This window comes from Rhinichthys klamathensis, unplaced genomic scaffold (assembly GCF_029890125.1).
Source record: "Rhinichthys klamathensis goyatoka isolate OS25496 unplaced genomic scaffold, OSU_Roscu_1.1 h1tg000216l_1, whole genome shotgun sequence".
NCBI lineage: Eukaryota > Metazoa > Chordata > Actinopteri > Cypriniformes > Leuciscidae > Rhinichthys > Rhinichthys klamathensis.
The window spans coordinates 974,591-996,242 of NW_026606741.1; the positions used below are offsets into that span (position 1 = coordinate 974,591).

Below are 21,652 nucleotides of genomic sequence, written 5' to 3' on the forward strand. Positions count from 1 at the left end.
AAGGCAGGGCCTTAAAGCGTGGGTCCAGGGCAGAAGCTAAGTAGAGTTGTTCCTTTAAGCCTGTGTACCTTAAAATAAATTAAATATAATACATTTCTATTACAAAAAATAAATAAAAATTATCATTATGAAATTAGTATCATACAAAACAACTGTCTTAGAATGAAGTGTCATAATGATAATAAATACCTTTTCTGGAGATCCTGATGCACAGCAGATTTCATCTCCTTCACCATCACAGGATTGGTACATCGGTCACTAACTTGTGCTGTGGCAGGTCCAGCAGTTTCTGTTTTTTTACTATGGTGCTCCGGTGGAAAAATGCGGAGATCCGCCTCAGTCTGCCTAGAAGCCTTGATACTGCAGGCATCTTGAGAGCAGCCTGTGATGCCAAGTTTAGGACATGTGCAAAACAGCCAATGTGCAATGTCAGTCCAACTGCACGTAGCATGTTAGCTGCGTTACCTGTTACAATTGCTGCCACTTTGTCATTCAAGCCTCATTCATTCATTGCCTCGGTGAGCAATTTAGCAATATTTTTCCTTGTGTGGCTTTCAAAGAGCGCTCTGGTCTGCAGGATGTTTGACACAAGGACCCAATCAGTTAAAATCATGCGTCATCAAAACAAAAAGCAGCATGTAGTCGACAAAGCATCGAGGAGGCGTCGTATGATCATTTAAACGAGTTTTGTGACAAGCGGGCGCGGTTGAGCACTTCCAGAAATCCGGTGGCCACTATGGACATAAAACTTGCGTGTTTGGAACCGATGATCGGAATCGAAAACAATTTTCTAAATGATTCCAATGGCATCATTATTTTTTAAACGGTTCAAAGTTGGAACCGGTTCTCGATGCCCAACCCTACATACAAGTTGTCGATTTAGATGATTTAACGAGTTTGCAAAATTCTTCCTCTCCTATAGCAACAAATGAATCAAATTGTTCCCCAGGGAGACTACAATGCACTCCCTAATGCGATACTGTAGTAGACGGTTGCATAATTATAATTTTGTCCCTGATATTATCGATCTTATAAGTGAAGAAGTTCATAAAGTCATTACTGCTGTGTTACTTGGAAACTTCTGGGCTTGAAGCTTTCTTTTTTCATTAGTTTCGATAGTCTTTTTCCATTGTTTCAAATAAATACCTAGGATTATGTTTATTTTCTTCTAATAGGGTTGAAAAATAAGCAGATCTAGCAGCTTTTCAGGCCTCTCTGTATGCAAACCAGCTCACACATACACTCACAGGCGTCCTTAAAAGACGATCTATAAAACATTTCCCATTGAACACACATATGTAATACGCAAATATAACATTAAAACATTTTGTTTTAATCACAGCACAGCACAAGGGTCACAGCACTTACATATTGTTTAACTGCTTCTATTGCTCTCCTCATTTGTAAGGCGCTTTGGATAAAAGCGTCTGCTAAATGATTAAATGTAAATGTAATAATAATAGGATAATAATAATCTTATTCTGGCCTCACAGAACCATTGGGTTCCTTCAGATGCTGGCTTTAACATAAGAGATCTTTCAGGAACCACTTAAATGTTAAAAGATCTTACAATAACCCTTTTATAGCATTCGATTTCCTCTAATTTCCCCCAAAGCACTTTGAGGTTTCATGGTGATGAAAAGGTGACTCCAGAACCTCTGAACTGAATACAAAGTGCTTAAAGGATCCCATAAGATCCAGCAAGAACCGCAAAGATTGTCAATGCTCCACCAGTAACCCTACTGTAAAAAATTATTGTGATTTTAACGGTAAAAGAAAAATGCTAGTGCAAAACTGTTCATTGGTTAACAGAAAGTTTCCTTTCTATAAACGGAAAATAACTGTGATAGATCTAACGGTACATTTAATGTAAAATACCGTTAAGTTTACAGTTTTTGAAAGTGAAAAAGAACAACTCATTGTATAATTTACAGTGAAAAAATAACTATTTCTTCTTAGTTTTCTTAGTTCTTGTCTAATCAGTTATGTACATTAGGGTTTTATGTTACATTTAATGTTGTTAAATTAATGTTTATTGCATTTTTTAAATTTCATGTGTGTTACCATGATGGTGTTTAATGTTTGTGCGAATGACTCTGTGCAGCTTCTATATATTAATATTAACTTTCATGTGGAAGAGCTGCTTGTGATCAGTTTTTGATTTATCATGTGACTCTCATCACTGCATGATTGTTGGTTGTCAGTGTATTACAATGGTACAAAACAGGGTAACACTTTATTTTAAGGTGCTTGTAATAAGCAGTAATTAACAGTTAATAAGACACTTATAAGACCTTATAAGATGCATATAAGATGCATATAAGCATTAACTAATGATAATAAATAAATTAAATTAAATAATACATTTCTCAAGTATCAATACATTGCACTTTTAGAACAGCCGAACAAACATAAATAGTTACACAAACTCCCAGTCACTTAAAAATTGACCTTCCCAAGAGGGAGTAGTTTCCCTGATCTCTTCAGGGCCTGGACCTTTAATTACCCCTTATATGAAGTAGTTAATGCTTATATGCATCTTATATGCATCTTATAAGGTCTTACAAGTGTCTTATTAACTGTTAATTACTGCTTATTACAAGCACCTTAAAATAAAGTTTTACCCAAAACGGATATTATTAATACTTCAATAGGTTGGTAAATTAACATTATATCAGATAATGAAATACAGTTTATTACTGTAAATTTTAAGTTAAGTCTGTAAAATCAATAACATTGTTACTGTATTTTTGACGGTAAAGTTCCGGCAACCACATCTGCGTTTTTTTACCGTAAAAATTACATTTTATTTTTTTGGGCACTTAAATTACATTTTTAAGTTCATTGAGTATCCGACAGGATATTTGAGGCACTTTTTTTTTTTTTTTTTTTTAGTACACACAAAAATCATTGCTGATTTTATGAATGGTTTCAATTAGTTCAAATGCATGATGATCACTGACTGTTTGGCTTAGTTTATATATATGTATATATTATTGTTAGATACATACCAATCATAAGAGCTGTGAGAAATAAGCAATTAATTTAGGAATATATGACATAAATGCACTTAGATCATAATCTTGTACAGCAGTTATCATTCACATTTTGACTCAACAAGAGAATGACAAAACTAACCTTTGGTACAACAAAAATATGATATTTGATAAACAGATCTCACTTATGAAATCAGGGTTCACTTGAAAATTCACATTATCCTCCAGAACTCATTCTAACAACTTAATCTGTTTTAATGTCTCAGACCCGATGGAAGTGAAAGAGCAAAGACAAGAACTGAAGTTAAAGGTGATGATGCTGTAGTTTGTTTCAGCCTGTTGACACCAATAAAACGATTTAATGCGCCAATTTACTGAAGATCTCAGACATCACCATAATGAATGAGCTGAAAACAGGGAACTTTTGGAGACAAAGAGGTTTTTCAGCTGCTCAGTTTAACATGATGGCCCTGTACTTTTTAAATGCAGATTGGATAAATTCACAGTGATCACAGTTCACACCTGCAGTGAATCCCCTCCCACAACAATTCACCAATAAATACTGGGAATATTCCCATCATCCTACAAGAGAAGGACAAACTCCAGGAGTAGCAGGTGAAATCTGCGTGACTGTTAAAGATGGAGTTTATTAAAGAGGAGATTGAAGACATGAGTGATCCAGAACCATCCAGAATAAAACATGAAGATACTAAGGAACAAATAGGTTGGTGTCCATTCTTGATTCTTCATTTTTGATGCTTTGGTAGATGTGAATTAATAAGCAGTATGTGGATGATAAATAATAGAGAAATACATCTAAATGATCATAACCTTGTATATAGCAGTTGTCAAACCTATTTTTACTATATTAACAATGAATGACCGAATAACAAGTGAAAGATCTAAACTCTGTTGTTTTCTGCTATTAAATAAGGATTCACTTGAACTGATTCTAACTGTATTTCTGTGTATTTTAGACCAGGTGAGAGTGAAAGAGCAAAGACAAGAACTGAATGAAGTGGAGGAGGAACATCGTAACTTTACAATTCAAAGAACAAAAGCCAAAAAGACGCACACCTGCACTCAGTGTGGAAAGAGTTTCACACACAAAGGAAGCCTTTACAGACACATGAGAATTCACACTGGAGAGAAACCGTATACATGCACTCAGTGTGGAAAGAGTTTTACTAATGCATCAGCTCTCAGTTATCATCTGCTGATTCACTCTGGAGAAAAGCCATTTAACTGTGATCAGTGTGGTAAAGATTTTATTTCATCAGCAAATCTAAAACACCACCTGAAAGTTCATTCAGATGAGAAGCCTTATGTGTGTTCTCTCTGTGGAAAGAGTTTTTCACGTCTGGACAGTCTGAAACAGCACCAGAAAACACATAATGAAGTGAGAGATTATATGTGCTTTGACTGTGGGAAGAGCTTTACTACATCTGGTGATCTGAAACAGCACCAAAGAATTCATACTGGAGAAAAACCTTACAAGTGCTCATATTGTGACAAGAGTTTCACTCAGGCTGGAAACCTGAAATCACACGAGCGAGTTCATACTGGAGAGAAGCCGTTCAACTGTACTCAGTGTGAGAAGAGTTTCACCCATTCAAGTAGTCTATTGACTCATATTGGAAAGTATTGTTCTGTGTCACAGTGAGCAAATGTTTTGTTAGATTCACATAAAGTAAATGTGTAGTTAGTTACCTAATAAACTAGTGTTGCTGTGAAATGCCACAAGATTTGTGTTTTATAAGTTGGAGAACAAGAATATTATTGATGTAGCACCCTGCTAAATTTATATATTGTTTCTTTTGTGTTCTGCTAACAGAAATATAGTAGCTGCTACAGTGAGGAAAATACATATTTGAACACCCTGCTATTTTGCAAGTTCTCCCACTTAGAAATTATGGAGGGGTCTGAAATTGTCATCGTAGGTGCATGTCCACTGTGAGAGACATAATCTAAAAAAAAAAATATCCAGAAATCACAATGTATGATTTTTTTAACTATTTATTTGTATGATACAGCAGCAAATAAGTATTTGAACACCTGTCTATCAGCTAGAATTCTTACCCTCAAAGACCTGTTAGTCTGCCTTTAAAATGTCCACCTCCAATCCATTTATTATCTTAAATTAGATGCACCTGTTTGAGGTCGTTAGCTGCATAAAGACACCTGTCCACCCCATACAATCAGTAAGAATCCAACTACTAACATGGCCAAGACCAAAGAGCTGTCCAAAGACACTATGTCACGATACAATTTACAAAAGTGGAGAGGAGGACTCAAGTGCAGTGAAGGGATGATTTATTAACTAAATAAAACAAAACACAAAGCAAAAACCCACAAAGGGGAAAACACAATAAATGAAACATAAAACAACACTGAACTAGGAGAACCAATACTGACTAAGAACATGACGACCATCACAGGGAAACCGGGGTGACAAAAGACAAAGATCCGACAAAGACAGCAAACAAGAGGAGACTTAAAAAGGGAACAAATCAAGAGGGGACAGGTGGAACAACTCAAACACTAATCAGATAACAAGGGGGAGGGATCAACAATCAAAACAGCACATGGCACAACATAACAAACACCCATGTGCAACACAAGACAGGACAGGCATGTGACACACTAGAGACACAATTGTACACCTCCACAAGGCTGGAAAGGGCTACGGGGAAATTGCTTGGTGAAAAAAGGTCCACTGTTGGAGCAATCATTAGAAAATGGAAGAAGCTAAACATGACTGTCAATCTACCTCGGACTGGGGCTCCATGCAAGATCTCACCTTGTGGGCTCTCAATGATCCTAAGAAAGGTGAGAAATCAGCCCAGAACTACACGGGAGGAGCTGGTCAATGACCTGAAAAGAGCTGGGACCACCGTTTCCAAGGTTACTGTTGGTAATACACTAAGACGTCATGGTTTGAAATCATGCATGGCACGGAAGGTTCCCCTGCTTAAACCAGCACATGTCAAGTCCCGTCTTAAGTTTGCCAATGACCATTTGGATGATCCAGAGGAGTCATGGGAGAAAGTCATGTGGTCAGATGAGACCAAAATAGAACTTTTTGGTCATAATTCCACTAACCCGTGTTTGGAGGAAGAAGAATGATGAGTACCATCCCAAGAACACCATCCCTACTGTGAAGCATGGGGGTGGTAGCATCATGTTTCTGGGGTGTTTTTCTGCACATGGGACAGGGCGACTGCACTGTATTAAGGAGAGGATGACCGGGGCCATGTATTGCGAGATTTTGGGGAACAACCTCCTTCCCTCAGTTAGAGCATTGAAGATGGGTCGAGGCTGGGTCTTCCAACATGACAATGACCCGAAGCACACAGCCAGGATAACCAAGGAGTGGCTCTGTAAGAAGCATATCAAGGTTCTGGCGTGGCCTAGCCAGTCTCCAGACCTAAACCCAATAGAGAATCTTTGGAGGGAGCTCAAACTCCGTGTTTCTCAGCGACAGCCCAGATTCCTGACTGATCTAGAGAAGATCTGAGTGGAGGAGTGGGCCAAAATCCCTCCTGCAGTGTGTGCAAACCTGGTGAAAAACTACAGGAAACGTTTGACCTCTGTAATTGCAAACAAAGGCTACTGTACCAAATATTAAAATTGATTTTCTCAGGTGTTCAAATACTTATTTGCAGCTGTATCATACTTATCATGATTTCACCCAATCAAGTAGTCTAGGGAAACATATTAGAAAGCATTGTTCTGTGTCACAGTGAGCAAATGTTTTGTTAGATTCACATAAAGTAAATGTGTAGTTAGTTAACTAATAAACTAGTGTTGCTGTGAAATGCCACAAGATTTGTGTTTTATAAGTTGGAGAACAAGAATATTATTGATGTAGCACCCTGCTAAATGTATATATTGTTTCTTTTGTGTTCTGCTAACAGAAATATAGTAGCTGTGTCCTGAAATATGGGCCAGTTCAATTGTCCCTGGTAACACCTTTTCTTTTTTGTTTTTGTATTATTATGTGTTAATAAATTGTGAGGTGTTGAAATATCCTCTGTTGTGAGTAGCCCTTGAACCTCCCTGGTCATTTTCTTTTGTATTGGGTGGCCAGGTGTCAGTTTTGTTTATTATCCAATCAGAGAGCAGTTTGGGAACCTCCTGGGTTTTTGAGGGGGCGGGACTAAAAGAGAAAACGCAAAAGAGAGAGACGAAAAAGAAGACATAGAGATAGTTAAGAGCTAGTTGTAAGTTCTCTATTATTGATTACGTTAATGGTCCTCAAAGTTAAGAGCCAGGGGGCTTTTATTTATTTTATTGTTAAGTGTGTAACCCTGTTAAAACAGGAGAATGAGCTGTACGTGTTTTGGAGCTGGTTAAATCGCCCACGGAGATTCAAATAAAATATGCTGGGAATATTCCTGACATACAAGAGAAGAACGAGCAGGAGAAACTCCAGATGTAACAACAATTGTAATCTATGTGACATACTATGGTAAATAAATGTTACTAACAGTTGTATAATACATCTGCGATGCTACCATACACCCATTTCTAATGGATGAAGCCTTGGCCTGGGAGAGAGGTCATCAGGTGGTCCTCAACCTTCACTGGGTGTTTCGACCCTTAACCACAACACCCTCCAGCTGGCGGGTCAGCAGTGACTGGCCAGGTCACTGCCCCTCTCTTCCAGGCTTCCAGCTTATGTCCTCTCTCTTGTGCCAGAGCCAACAGGAGGCTCTCTCTGACGCTTCTCCCAGCCTACGAATGGTTGCTTTCCTTAAGTGGCCCCTCAATCCAACCTTTGTTAATAAATTCCATGCAGATTGAGTGGGGAATCCCCGACATCCGACTTCCACCGTCATCAGCCACGCCGTCCACCCTTTGTCCCGGCAGTCTTGAACAAGTTGCTGGTATTTGGCTTTTTTTCTCTCTGCAGCTTCCTCACAGCCCTCCTCCCACGGCACCGTCAACTCCACCAGAATTATCTTTTTTCCCTCTGGAGACCACATGATGATGTCCGGCCTTAGCGTTGTGGACAACACCACCTCGGGGAAGTGGAGTTTCCTCCCAAGATCAACCTCCATTTCCCATCCCTGGGCTGACTGCAGGAGATTCTGCCTGGCTTGGCTGTGGATGACAGGTCTTTGGCCCTCTTTCACAAAGCCGAGGGTGCTCAGCAGTGGTCTTGGTTTGGCTGGTTGTTTCTTCCTCCTTTCTTGCTCCAGAATGTCTGCAAGCACTGCCAACACCTTGTCATGGCGCCACCTGTATCTCCCCTGTGTCAATGCGGTCTTACACCCTGACAGAATGTGCGCCGTTGTTCCTTTCCCGCCACACAACCTGCACAGTGGGTCCTCCCTCATCCTCCACCTATGCAAATTGACTGGGGTTGGTAAGGTGTCGTACACTGCTCGGAATAGAAAGGATATACGGAAGGGCTCCATCCGCCACACTTCACTCCATGTGATTGTCCTCTTGGGGAGGTTCCACCTCGTCCAGGTGCCTTGGGTTGCGAGCTCGATTGATTTTGCTCTTCTCCCTTCTTCCTCAAGGTTTCGGACTTCATCCTGGATCATGGTTCTTTTCTCCCTAGGGGTGGACTTTGACCACTGCTGAAAATGTGTTGTTCCTGGACCCTGTCTTCCAGTGCAAGGGTTTCCGATGATATCTTTGGTCATGAGAGAACATTCTGCCTGGGTAATTGCCATGCTGGCGGCCCACTTACGGCCAGATCTTGTTCTTACTCCTGCTTCCCTGGTGAGTTGGTCTTGAGAGTCCCTATATGTCAGGGACTGTCTGCATTTGGCGACTTTAAACTCCTCCACCACTGAAGACAGGGGAAGCTGGAGCTGGCCCGACTTTATGTAGAGCCCCAAGGATGTAAAGCTCGGGGGTATTCCCAACCATTTTCTAAGGTGCTTGTTGAACTTCCTCTCCATATTTTCAACAGTTGATAGAAGCACCTCGTATACCGTGAGAAACCACATGAGTCTCGGGAGCAGGCCATGTTGGTAGATCCAGCACTTGTATTTCCCAGGCAGGCCAGACTTGTCAATCTTTTTCAGCCATTCTTCAACCTGCTTTCCTGTGCTGGAGATGCTGTTCCTGTCTGACAGGGAATCATCATACCACTTTCCAAGGCATCTAATTGGGTTCCCCTGAATGTTCGGGATCACTTCCCCTTGAACAAGTAGCTTGAACTTTACAGTTGTTTTGCCCTTTTGGATCACCAGGCTCCTTGATTTTTTTGGCTTGAAGACCATCTTTGCCCAAGTGGCCATACGATCCAATTCTGCCAGGACCCATCTTGCCTGCACGTGAGTTGGTGTTATCACGGTAAGGTCATCCATGAATGCCCTGATTGCTGGCTGTTGACATCCTGCTGCGGTCTTCGGCCCTCTTGACTTTGTACTCGCTGCAGAGATGATCAGGTTCATTCCCATGATGAACAAGATGGGAGAGATTGTGCATCTTGTCACTATCCCCTTCTCCACTGGCTGCCACTTTGTTGTAAACTTGGCAGACTGGAATCGTAGCTTGATGTCTCTCAGGTAACTGGTGATCATGCCCTGGATGTTATGTGGGATGTGGTAGTAGTCCAAAGCAACTTGGATCAAATTATGGGTAATAGACCCATATGCATTTGCAAAGTCAAGCCAGACAACTGTTAGGCTGCCTTTCTTCTCCTTTGCTTCTTGGATGAGTTGGCTGAGGACCCCTGTATGCTCCAAGCACCCGGAGAACCCTTTAACACCACCCTTCTGGATAGAGGTGTTAATATATCCATTCTGGGTCATGTAAGCGCTCATTCTCTTCGCAAGCACAGCAAAGAAAATCTTTCCCTCCACACTAAGTAGGGAGATAGTTCGGAACTGGCTGATCTGTGTGGATCCCTGTTCTTTGGGCACAAAGCACCCTTCTGCCCTTCTCCAGCTTGTTGGAATGGTTCCCTTGGACCAAATTACCCGGATAAGCTTCCATAGCCTTCGGAGGAGCTTGGGGCATTTTTTGTATACTTTGTACGGTATACCGCTGGGACCTGGAGCAGAAGATGATCTTGCGTGCTTGACTAACTCTTGAACCTCTCTCCATGATGGGCACTCTATGCTGAGGGATATAGTAGGTGGGTCGATGTTAATAAGCCCATGATTTCCTTCCAGGGCATCGTCTCTTGTAGGGTCACTGAACACCTCCTCAACAGACTGCTCCACCACCTCCTTGGAACTTGTTAGAGTCCCAGACCTCGCCTCTCCCAGAAGTGATTTGGTGAAGCGGTAATGGTCCTTTATAAACTGGGCTCAAGCAGCTTCCTGCTTCTTCCGCCTCTGCTTGAACCTCTCAGCTCTTCTTGTTCTGATGAGCTGCTCACGGAGGCTGGATGTAAGCTCTTTTATTCCTTCCTTTTCTCCTGTGCTTGCCAGTTTGAATTGTTTCCTCAGGGTTTTGATTAGGGATGTCCCGATCCGATCACGCGATCGGAAATCGGGCCCGATCACGTGGTTTCAGACTCGATCGGAATCGGACGTTACCTCCCGATCAGGACTCGGATATATGTAAATTAGGGGTGTAATAACGGTACATGTATTCGTAATTATTTTCGGTACGTTTTCGAACCGTTTCGGTACGAGGCTTCCGGTTCGGTACTTATACAAACCGAACGATTCCTTGGACTATTTTCCCTGCAGACAAAATCCACGCTGGCGCGATCACCACAACGTTGCGCAACATCAAATGGCAAACCTAATGAAAGCGGAACGAAACTGCGGTACTCAATATATTGTGCTTCACGGACCATTATCAGTTCGGACCAGCAACATCTGTGCAGCGCGAGATCAAGCGACACTGTGCTAAGAGATCCAGTGAAGAAAACATTTGAGTTCGCCACTGAAGTAATAACATCGCTGCGAGATCTAGTGAGAAGCATTCAAATTTCTCCGTTATTAACCGTAGATCTCTATTAGATCAAACAGCGCTGACGTGGGAACCAGGAGAAACATTGTGCCGTGAATGAACATGGATTTAATGTTGCACTTCAAAACTCAAATATTATATAAATATGTATTTAAATGTTATTTTTAATGTGATTACCAAAACATTATTTGTTCATCCTTCAAAGATTACCCCCATGTATAAACCTGAAAGTTTCAAGATGTAGGAAAACTCTAACTTATTTAAAAATAGTTTTTCTTTTAATGAATAGGAAATTTCTCTGGCATTTCTTTCTTTTTGCTGTATCGTATCGAACCAAACCGCACATTTTGTGAACTGTTACACCCCTAATGTATATATATTGCATCCGACCCAAATCTTGGCTTAGGGACAATTACCATTGTAATCATACATCAAATACTTAAGTCCATGAACATACTTTATTTTATTTTTTATGCTTATATTGTTTTGAAATTTCTGCTGTATTTATTATTATTATTGTTTTTTTTATTTTATTATGCTTACATTGTTTTGAAATTCCTGTTGTATTTATTACATTGCTACTGTATAGTGTATTTTTATTGACTTTTGTATTTTAGGGTGCCTGTTAAGATCTGGCTAGGGACAACAGATGGAAACTAGCACTTGTAGCTAACTCTGGCTTGTTTACAGCAAGTAACTTGTTTGTTGATCAATGAGCATTGTCCCTATCAAATAAAAAACGAAATAAAATAAATATTCTCATAATTTTTTTATACACTTTTAAAACATTTTTATTTTTTGTTTACATGCCTGCCGGGTAGTGCTATTTGTTTTTATATTAGACTTTTCCTATATTTACTGTTGCACTAAAGTCCAAAAGTGAAGATTTTATGTTATTTATTACTTGATTGTTCAAGCTACCTCACAGAAGTGCTCTGTTTGTTAACAGAGTTGTTAAATGTTAAAATAAGGTGAATTAAATAAAAAATAAGGAACATCCTGGATCTGTTTTTTCTCTCTTCTTTATTCTTTTTTTATGTATTATATAAGTATCGGATCGGGACTCGGTATCGGTAGATACTCAAAATCAAATGACTCGGACTCGGACTCGAGGGCAAAAAAACCTGATCGGGACATCCCTAGTTTTGATCTCCTTCCTAAGTTGTTTGATCTTTCTTTCTCTTCTGTTTTCCTGCTTTTCTGGTCTTGCTTTATTCTCTCTCCTTGGCACCCCAGCTGGCATTTTAACGTTGAGTCACTGTTGAAACAACGTCAGGTGCCAGTGTTGGATAACCGTTGGATTTTGTTTAGATTTTGCAAATCTAATCAACGTTGAAATTGCAACGTCATTCCAACGTCGTTTCTCAACATAGGTGAATTCGCCAACATTGAATCAACATTGATTTTAGTTTAGATTTTGCAAATCCAATCAACGTTGAAATTTCAACGTCAATATAAAGTCCTGCTTTTCAACAGTTTATTTTGTTAAACCGTTTTCACTAAAGTATTGATGTGTTCAACAGTAACACCAAACACCTTGAAATGGATACATAAACACTGGTTCCGGACATGCCAGCTAGAAAGAAGCAGATTGGTCAAATTAATAAAGACATTTCACTGGCGTAAGAAAAGTGCTTTATTACATGGCTTTATTACATTTATTACACATCATACTATAAACTTTAGAAAATTGGCCCAAACATTAGGCAACATGTACGGCTGGTTAAAGGGATAGTTCATCGCTTTAAATCTTCCCTCGTTACTTTCTGCCACCGCCACCCATCCTCTCTGGTGCATATTTAAGGTATTTGGCCATGTATTGGTCTACTTCTGTATTTGTTGTAGCAAATGAGCTCAAGACAGCGTCTGATGAGAAAAAAAAAAAAGATCAGTATTAGCAAACACTAACCTCTCAAATTAAAATATTTTGCAAATATCACATTTTGTGGCATTGCCAATGTTTCAAGTATATAAATTAGTATTTATCAAAGTGCAAGTTCATTGATAATCATGTGCTTGGGCTGTTGTTTTATTCAGAAATATTATTAAAATTTAAAACAGCGGTTTTCTATGTGAATATATAGTGATGTGTAATTTTTCCTGTGATCAAAGCTGAATTTACAGCATCATTACATTACATCATTAAAGACTTCAGTGTCACATGATCCTAAAGAAATTATTATAATATGATGCTCAAGAAACATTTATGATTATTATCCATGTTGAAAACAGTTTTTTAAATTTTTATTTCAGGATTCTTTGATGCATAGAAAGTTCAAAAGAACAGAATTGATCTGAAATGGAAAGCTTTTGTAACATTAATCACTACCATTCAAAAGTTTGGGGTCAGTGAGAATTTTTTTTTTATATATATATATTTTTTTTTATTAGAAAATACTTTTATTCATCAAGGATGAGTTAAATTGATCAAAAGTTACAGTAAAGACATTTATAATGTTAGAAAAGATTATATTTTAAATAAATGCTGTTCTTTTGAACTTTCTATTCATCATAGAATTTTGGGGGGGAAAATAAAAATAAAGGTACACGACTGTTTTCAACATTGAAAAGAATAATTTATGTTTTTTGAGCATAAAATCAGCATATTAGAATGATTTCTGAAGGATCATGTGACACTGAAAACCGATGTGTAATCAGCAACAGTAATGATGTTAAAATTCAGCTTTCAAATTACATTTTAAAATATATTAAAATAGAAAAGTCATTTTTAATTGTCATAATATTTCACAATATTACTGTTTGTCATTTTTTTTTTTCATCAAATAAAGCAGCCTTGGTGAACAGAAGAGACTTCATTTAAAAACACAAAAAAATCTTACTGATCTAAAACTTTTGACCGTTAGTGTATATATATAAAAAATGCATTCTCTGTAGAGTCCTCCAACTAAAATGATTTTTCTTATGAATTATTATTCTGCTTACTATATTAAATCATTTAAAACATTGTTAGACAACTCACCACAGATTATCTTATAGAGATGGGTCTTCATGAAGGCAACCTTCCCACTTTTTCCTCTGAGGCTCATTATGGCCATCATTTTATTTGTCATAGTTCTGCCATGGTAAAACAGATTTATATTAGAATATTATATTGCAATCAAGTTCATTATGAAAATGTAGCAGAGAGCGAGTAAGTGGGTGTGTGGGGGAGTGCATGACAGTATATGACAGGGAACATAATCACTGTAAACTAATGCAAAAAAGGAACAAAAGTTACTTACGCAGCCATTGACTTTTTCACATGGTCTGCAGCATCAACACCTCCCAACCTCTTCAGATGTTTACTCTGAAAAGGAGCAACAAGAAATTAAAAATATTACCAGAAAAAGTGGTCAGTAGAGTCCAGACCTCCACAAAGCAGGCAAATGATTAGGACGAGGAGTTTGTAGTGGTCACCAAGGTGAACAAGCCAACTGTCATAATGATGTAATTTATTTCTAAAGAAACACGACAATGTATAAAAGGCTCCATTACTTTGTATCTTACGTTATGGCCCCGTAGAAGCATTTTTTGTTAAAAACAGGTTAACAATTGCATCATAACCACATGACTTTGTCGCACAATAGAGACATTACTATATAGACAGGAGGAGGATTTACTGTCTATGATGAAAACATACCGTGCACGCTCTATAGGCTCACGCTTTAAGTCTAGAGGGGACTGTGCTTTTGCTGTTGTCTGAATGATTTTTTTTTTTCTTAAATATTGTTGCACAATTTATGTTATGTGAAGCACAGTAGTCAACTTCTGTTGTGTTTACTTGTGCTATATAAAGGAAAGAAAGAAAGAAAGGAAGAAAGAAAGAAAGAAAGGATACTCAGACCCAAATACCACGAGGGTTAAAACTTAACCAGTTTTGCTCCCTCATTCTTGTCCTCCAGGCGATTCTCTAAAGCTTTGAGCTGCTCTTCAGTGTTTGCCGGCTTCACTTCATAACTTGTTCCAGATGTTCCGGTGGCAACACAAATTGTATCCTTGATTTCGACAAGGAGCTGAAGAACTCTCTTCTGAAATTCTAGCCAAAAAAGAAGCGACCGATTACTATTTTTATAATGTAGGGAGTACGCTCTACACCACAAAATCATTGTTCTCATTTGCCCAATAAAAATGCACTGCAAAAACTCAATTTTACCAAGAATATTTGTGATATTTCTAGTTAAATGTCTAATTTCTATTCAAAATAAATCTCATACACTTAAAATAAGACACCTAAAAAGTAACTTGTATTCAATTTTCACGCAAATTTTCACTTAAAATAAATAAAAAAATCTGCGAGTGGATCAATTTTTTTTGCTTGTAATAATAATAAAAAAACCTTACATGTGTTAAATGTGCTCTTAAAAAAATAATAATAATAATATTCAGGTAATTTTGAAGAATTAGCAATGTGTCATTTTGACCTGCTGAGTTTGATTCAACTGAAACTTTGGGGACAGCTAGGGACACTGGAAGACTCCTAATTATTCATCAGCAAAAATAAGAGAATAAAATTACTTTTTTCAGACATCGGGAAGTCTTCCTTCCTCAAGTTGTTTGAGTGTGCATGCGTCGACATCGCCTTGGCAGCATTTGGGGGATCCCTTTCAGCTCTCATAGACTTCTCAGGAGGCTGCCTAAGGCTTCGGTCGATAGTCGTTCTTGGGGTGTCACTGATCATATACAAGCACAACCAAGACAGATACAAGTATCTTAAAGAGCTCCAGTATTTTTTTCCCATAGGCCAAAATATGTTCCTAACAACACTCACCTCCTACTGCTCCTTGTGGGTTCAGAAGCATTCTGACGCCATGAGAAGGACTCAGAGGAACTCCGCCTCCGTTTCTGCAAAGGTGACTTGAACAGACTCCTTCGGCTACATTATATGGTAAAAAAAGAAAAAAAGAAGAAAAAAATTACATAAATTAAAAAGGACATTGGTATGACCGTTATTGCAAATGAAGTCTAATTCTCAAATTAGTGGGAATGATCATTTTGCATTGCACTTTTTTTTTTTGATGGATTAGCCTAGAGAATGTATTAGCTTAGAGAAATAGTGATTTCAATAGGAGGAAAACAGTTCATATGCAGAGCTATAAGCTACTCTGTTGACATGGTCCTGCTCTGCATAATATTTTTAATGTGACAGTCTAAGTTGTGTTATATACATTAGGCTACTACATCCCGGTACAACGCAATTTAGCACCATTTCGATGGAAATTTATCAAATAAATTACGATGTATCAAAGCAAGCCTAGTTGTATCCATTTTTCGGATTCTGCCGCCTGTAACCGGTAGGCGTGATTTGGGAGTGGCCTAGTAAGGGCAGCAAAGCAAGTGCATTCTGGGAGTTGTTGTCTTTCAGCCACATGAGTAAAAAATACATTTTCTGCCTTTTCTCAGTCTAGAATGCTTCAATTTCAAAAATAATTTCACATTTCTACTATATAAATGACCACTATTAAATACACATTCATCTTCCCACAGCTGGAGTATCCCTTTAAACTGCCGTACACGTACGTGTACACACACACACACACACAACGGCGGTTCGCGGTTAAACTGCCCGTACACACACAGACACACACACACACACACAGAGAGAGAATGTCGGTAGCCGGTTATCTAACACACAACGGCGGTTCGCTGTTAAACTAGTCTGCCCGTACACACACACACACACACACACACACAGAGAGAGAACGGCGGTTGGCGGATATCTAACACACAACGGCGGTTCGCGGTTAAACTAGTCTGCCCGTACGTACACACACACACAGAGAGAGGGAGAGAGAGAGAACGGCGGTTGGCGGTTAGCAAGCACACAACGGCGGTTCGCGGTTAAACTAGTCTGCCCATACACCCAATATTAATTAACACAATACGTATTAATATATGGACAAGATTCAGGCACACTCAATTTATTTTGTTTCTTTTTCTATAAAATGTGGCTTTAAAAACTTTGCTTACCGTTTGAGCTGTCACCTCCAAATTCACGACGACACAGACCCACTTCGCGCATGCGCAAGTGTCTGGACCGTCTGAGCCAATAGAATCCAGTTCTAGTCACCGCCTTTGTGTGATGGACAACCACTGTCCTCCAATCAAGCTTCGATGTTCCAAATTGAGCTCTCGTGCTCACCTCACACACCGACTCAATCAGTAACGGACGTATTTTTAAACTTAAAATATGCGCGCATATTGTCATTGGCTAGTTTCCTGGAAGACAGAAAGATTAACCAATCATGAAGTACACCGGTGAAACAACCAATAACAGTATTTTCAGCGTGGTTACGTAGCGAAATGTGTATATTTAGTTTATTTGCAGTCTATTTAATTGGTCAGATGGTGTTTTCATGAATAAAAAATGCATGGTAAACTGTTAGGCAAGCACACAGTATTGTAAATCCACACAAAATCACATAAAGCAAAAAGTTTCAGCTTGAGGTTGAAATTATTATTGGAGAGTTGTCTATAAAGATAATAATTATATTTTAACATATCCATTGAAAGACGGTATTATCAGAATATCATTAAATGCTAATAATGATCATAATAATACTTTATAAGGCAGATATTTATGTTGTATGTCGTTGAAAACATTACGTTGTTTCAACGTACAGATCATGTAAAAATTTCAACGTTGATTTAGAAGTGTTTTTGTTAACATTTTTCAACCATTTAGCATTAAACGTTATATCAACGTTGTTTCACCGTTGAAACAACAACTGACATTATTTCAACCATATTTCAACGTTGAAGGTCGGTCATATGCCGGCTGGGACTGTTCCAAACCGTTCCTTTGCCAAATTGTAGGTGATGGCTGTCAGTAAATCCACCTTCCTTTCTGCTGATCCTGCTTGAACTGCTCCAAGCACTTTGTCTAGATCTTCATCTAACATGGACCACCCCTTCCCTTCACTCATTTTGGGCCAATTAATTATTTCCTTTGTTGGCTGGGGTGGGCTTTCTGGAATGGCGTTGGAGGCTCTCCTTGTGCGATCTTGGTGGATTGCCGGCACTGAGGGATCACTAGGACTATGGTGTGCTTCCTGCCTAGGGTTCTCCTGCGTCTCACCAGACGGTTCGTCTGAGCGGTGTACATGCATCCGACCTTGTCCACACGTGGACTTGCTCTGGTGTATTTTGAGCCCTCTTACGCCTTTGCAGATTCTTCCGCAGCTGCATTTAACTTCCGGTGCCTCCCCGGTCAAGGTGGTTTGTCTAAGCCTTCTCTGCGTCTGTGTCACTGTCCGTGTCGTTAGCCTTAAATCTGTCCTGGTGAGTCTCTCATCCTCCCCCCCTCTCGGGAGACTCTGGGGGTATTGCTCATTTGTTAATTCTGTAGCTTGCTTGGTGCCCTCTTGCGAGTGCTGCAACAGGGGTTGCTGGCCCCTGTTACCCCGCCAGTCTTTCCTGGAGGTCAGCTGTCTCTCCAGCGTCACCGACCTTCCTCGGTTGCCATCCAGACTTTCCTGGAAGTCACTGGTTGCCCAGGGAGTTCAGTTGTATAATACATCTGCGATGCTACCATACACCCATTTCTAATGGATGAAGCCTTGGCCTGGGAGAGAGGTCATCAGGTGGTCCTCAACCTTCACTGGGTGTTTCGACCCTTAACCACAACACCCTCCAGCTGGCGGGTCAGCAGTGACTGGCCAGGTCACTGCCGCTCTCTTCCAGGCTTCCAGCTTATGTCCTCTCTCTTGTGCCAGAGCCAACAGGAGGCTCTCTCTGACGCTTCTCCCAGCCTACGAATGGTTGCTTTCCTTAAGTGGCCCCTCAATCCAACCTTTGTTAATAAATTCCATGCAGATTGAGCGGGGAATCCCCGACATCCGACTTCCACCGTCATCAGCCACGCCGTCCACCCTTTGTCCCGGCAGTCTTGAACAAGTTGCTGGTATTTGGCTTTTTTTCTCTCTGCAGCTTCCTCACAGCCCTCCTCCCACGGCACCGTCAACTCCACCAGAATGATCTTTTTTTCCCTCTGGAGACCACATGATGATGTCTGGCCTTAGCGTTGTGGACAACACCACCTCGGGGAAGTGGAGTTTCCTCCCAAGATCAACCTCCATTTCCCATCCCTGGGCTGACTGCAGGAGATTCTGCCTGGCTTGGCTGTGGATGACAGGTCTTTGGCCCTCTTTCACAAAGCCGAGGGTGCTCAGCATACTATGGAGTTTGTTAAAGTGGAGAATGAGGACGTTAGTTATCCAGAAACATGCAAAATGAAACAAAATCCTGAAGAACAAACATTCTTGATTCTTCATTATTACTGACTACTGAGGAACATTTTTCATCGTATATATTATATCATATCAAAGATTACATAAACTGTTGTTACTTTTTGCTTTTGTATTTGATTTAATTTAGATGATTTAATATGTTCATTTTTAGACTTGATGGAAGTAAAGGTGGAAAGGGAAGAAGAACTAAATGAAGAAAGAAACCACTTCACTTTCTCGGTGTGAAAAGAGTTTTGTGCAAAAAGGGAACCAAATCACATAATTCACAGTGGAAAGAAACCATATATCATAACTATAAAGATAAAAAATTGCACATTGTCCCTCAAAAAATCCAATAATAAAAATGAATAGCTCAATAAAATAAACACCAAAACACCTCAGCATGTCCAGTATTTTATAAAGTTTTAATGGTAAAATGAAGCTGTGTCTAGATGTAAATGTATAAAGAAAGACCTGCTGCTCACATTATTTAAAAAGTTGCTTTGTTTGTTGTGCAATGGAAAATACGTTTTCAAATAAATGCATTAAATGGAAACATGTAGGCCTATGTTATTAATTGTAGGCTACATGGTCCCTTTTCTAATAAATAAATTAAACAAACAAACAAAAATTAATAAAAGCATTATGTATTCTCTGAGAGTCAAATTCTACTTTTGTCCCTTTACTTTCTGTGGAATGCCAAAAAAGAGAATGGTTTGATTTTTTCTGATTTAGAGGAAACTATCTCCATAAATAGTTTAATCACACGGTTCAAACTGTGTTTGTTTTCTTACTGTGTGTGTTTTAATGCATCACTGGAGATTTATCTTGTGGATTTTTTTGTTGGTTATTTGGCCTTACTATATTTAAACTATAATACTTTGTTTGTAGAATGAACTACAAAAGGGTATTTTGGTCTATAAGGTTTCGGTTTTTGGAGTCATTCAGCGCCTCCTGGAGGAAGAATCGGAGTGTTTGCTGCTCAATGCGACACTCGCATGCGCAGTACGGTAGATGTTTACTACAGTTCTGAACACGTTTGCGGCAGCAACATGGCAGTGGACAGCGTGAGGATCTTTTGTAAACAAATGCGAAATTCATATATGTCCGTTTAATATTTAGTGTTTAGGTATAATTATAATATGAGTAATCATCATTACAAGCACATGACTACATTTCTATTGCACTACAGTGCCGAGAATATCGTGTAATTTGTCTGAGCAAAGTTTATTTTCAATACATACATGAAGGATTTACCTTATTAATCACTTTGGTCATCAATTTATGTTCTGCTTTTCTAATTAAGTAGATTATAAAATAACATCTTACAACATATTTAACCCTAATTTTAACATGCTTCCTGATATTCCATGCTATTTTTCATTAGGAATAATACACTGTTATTTTTAATTATTACATGGCTTGGTAGAATTCCAATGTAGAATGCGGTCTGTTATTTCTTGATATCAGACACAAGTATGTTGGTGAAAAACAAAGCGTTGCCATGGACGCAATTCAGAGACGGAACGGACTATTTTCTTTAGCGGAAGCAATACAATCGTTTTAAATCAATAAACTCCTTTTTAAATCAATATTTTGTGTCAAATTATTGATTTATTTGGTAGGTAGCCATGTAATAAGCGGGATAATGTAGCGAGGCGGTTGTTATAGCGAATACAAACCCTTCAGGCTTATTCAAGACCCATCCGCTTCGCGTCGGCTCATAATCTGTCGGGGTGGCATTTGCTATAACAACCGCCTCGCTATACATTATCCCTTACATATTTATTCAACTGTAGATTAAATAAAGATGCTGTCAGAACTGCATTATTTTAGATTTTAGTTTTATTCATTTTCATTATATTGTTCCTAGAGCATAAGAGCATTTTATTCATCAGTCAGTTAAATGTCTTGTAGACAAACATGAAGATCGGTTGTTATTTATACATTAATTTCTATATTATGCTGATTTTATTTTTTTTTTTTTTTTTTACAGTACTTGGTTACAGTTTCTTCAAATTTTGGTTGATATTGAAAATTGAAAATTCACATTTATCCTCCAGAACTCATTCTAACAACTTAATATGTTAATATGAAAGAGCAAAGACAAGAACTCAAGTGTGATGATGCTGTAGTTTTTTTTCAGCCTGTTGACACCAATAAAACGATTTAATGTGCAAATTTACTGAAGATCTCAGACATCACCATAATGAATGAGCTGAAAACAGGGAACTTTTGGAGACAAAGAGGTTTTTCAGCTGCTCAGTTTAACATGATGTTCCTGTACTTTTTAAATGCAGATTGGATAAAAACACAGTGATCACAGTTCACACCTGCAGTGAAGCCCCTCCCACAACAATTCACCAATAAATACTGGGAATATTCCCATCATCCTACAAGAGAAGGACAAACTCCAGGAGTAGCAGCTGAAATCTGTGTGACTGTTAAAGATGGAGTTTATTAAAGAGGAGATTGAAGACATGAGTGATCCAGAACCATCCAGAATAAAACATGAAGATACTGAGGAACAAATAGGTTGGT

The 21,652-nt window shown here is 39.0% G+C and overlaps 2 protein-coding genes across 2 annotated transcripts in view; one reads left to right on the top strand and one right to left on the bottom strand.

The window, feature by feature from the left end:
• Positions 1–21,652, bottom strand: part of LOC130097323 (gastrula zinc finger protein XlCGF7.1-like) — a 362,909-nt gene that overhangs the window by 284,471 nt on the left and 56,786 nt on the right. The gene's annotated exons all lie outside the window — the stretch shown is intronic.
• The window catches only part of LOC130097297 (uncharacterized), a 298,549-nt gene that overhangs the window by 275,941 nt on the left and 956 nt on the right, over positions 1–21,652 (top strand). Inside the window, exons 12-15 of the mRNA XM_056264095.1 lie at positions 3,974–4,655; positions 5,822–6,052; positions 6,111–6,376; positions 7,912–8,115. Coding sequence (XP_056120070.1) covers positions 3,974–4,655; positions 5,822–6,052; positions 6,111–6,376; positions 7,912–8,115 — 1,383 coding nt within the window. The remainder of the gene's footprint in view (positions 1–3,973; positions 4,656–5,821; positions 6,053–6,110; positions 6,377–7,911; positions 8,116–21,652) is intronic.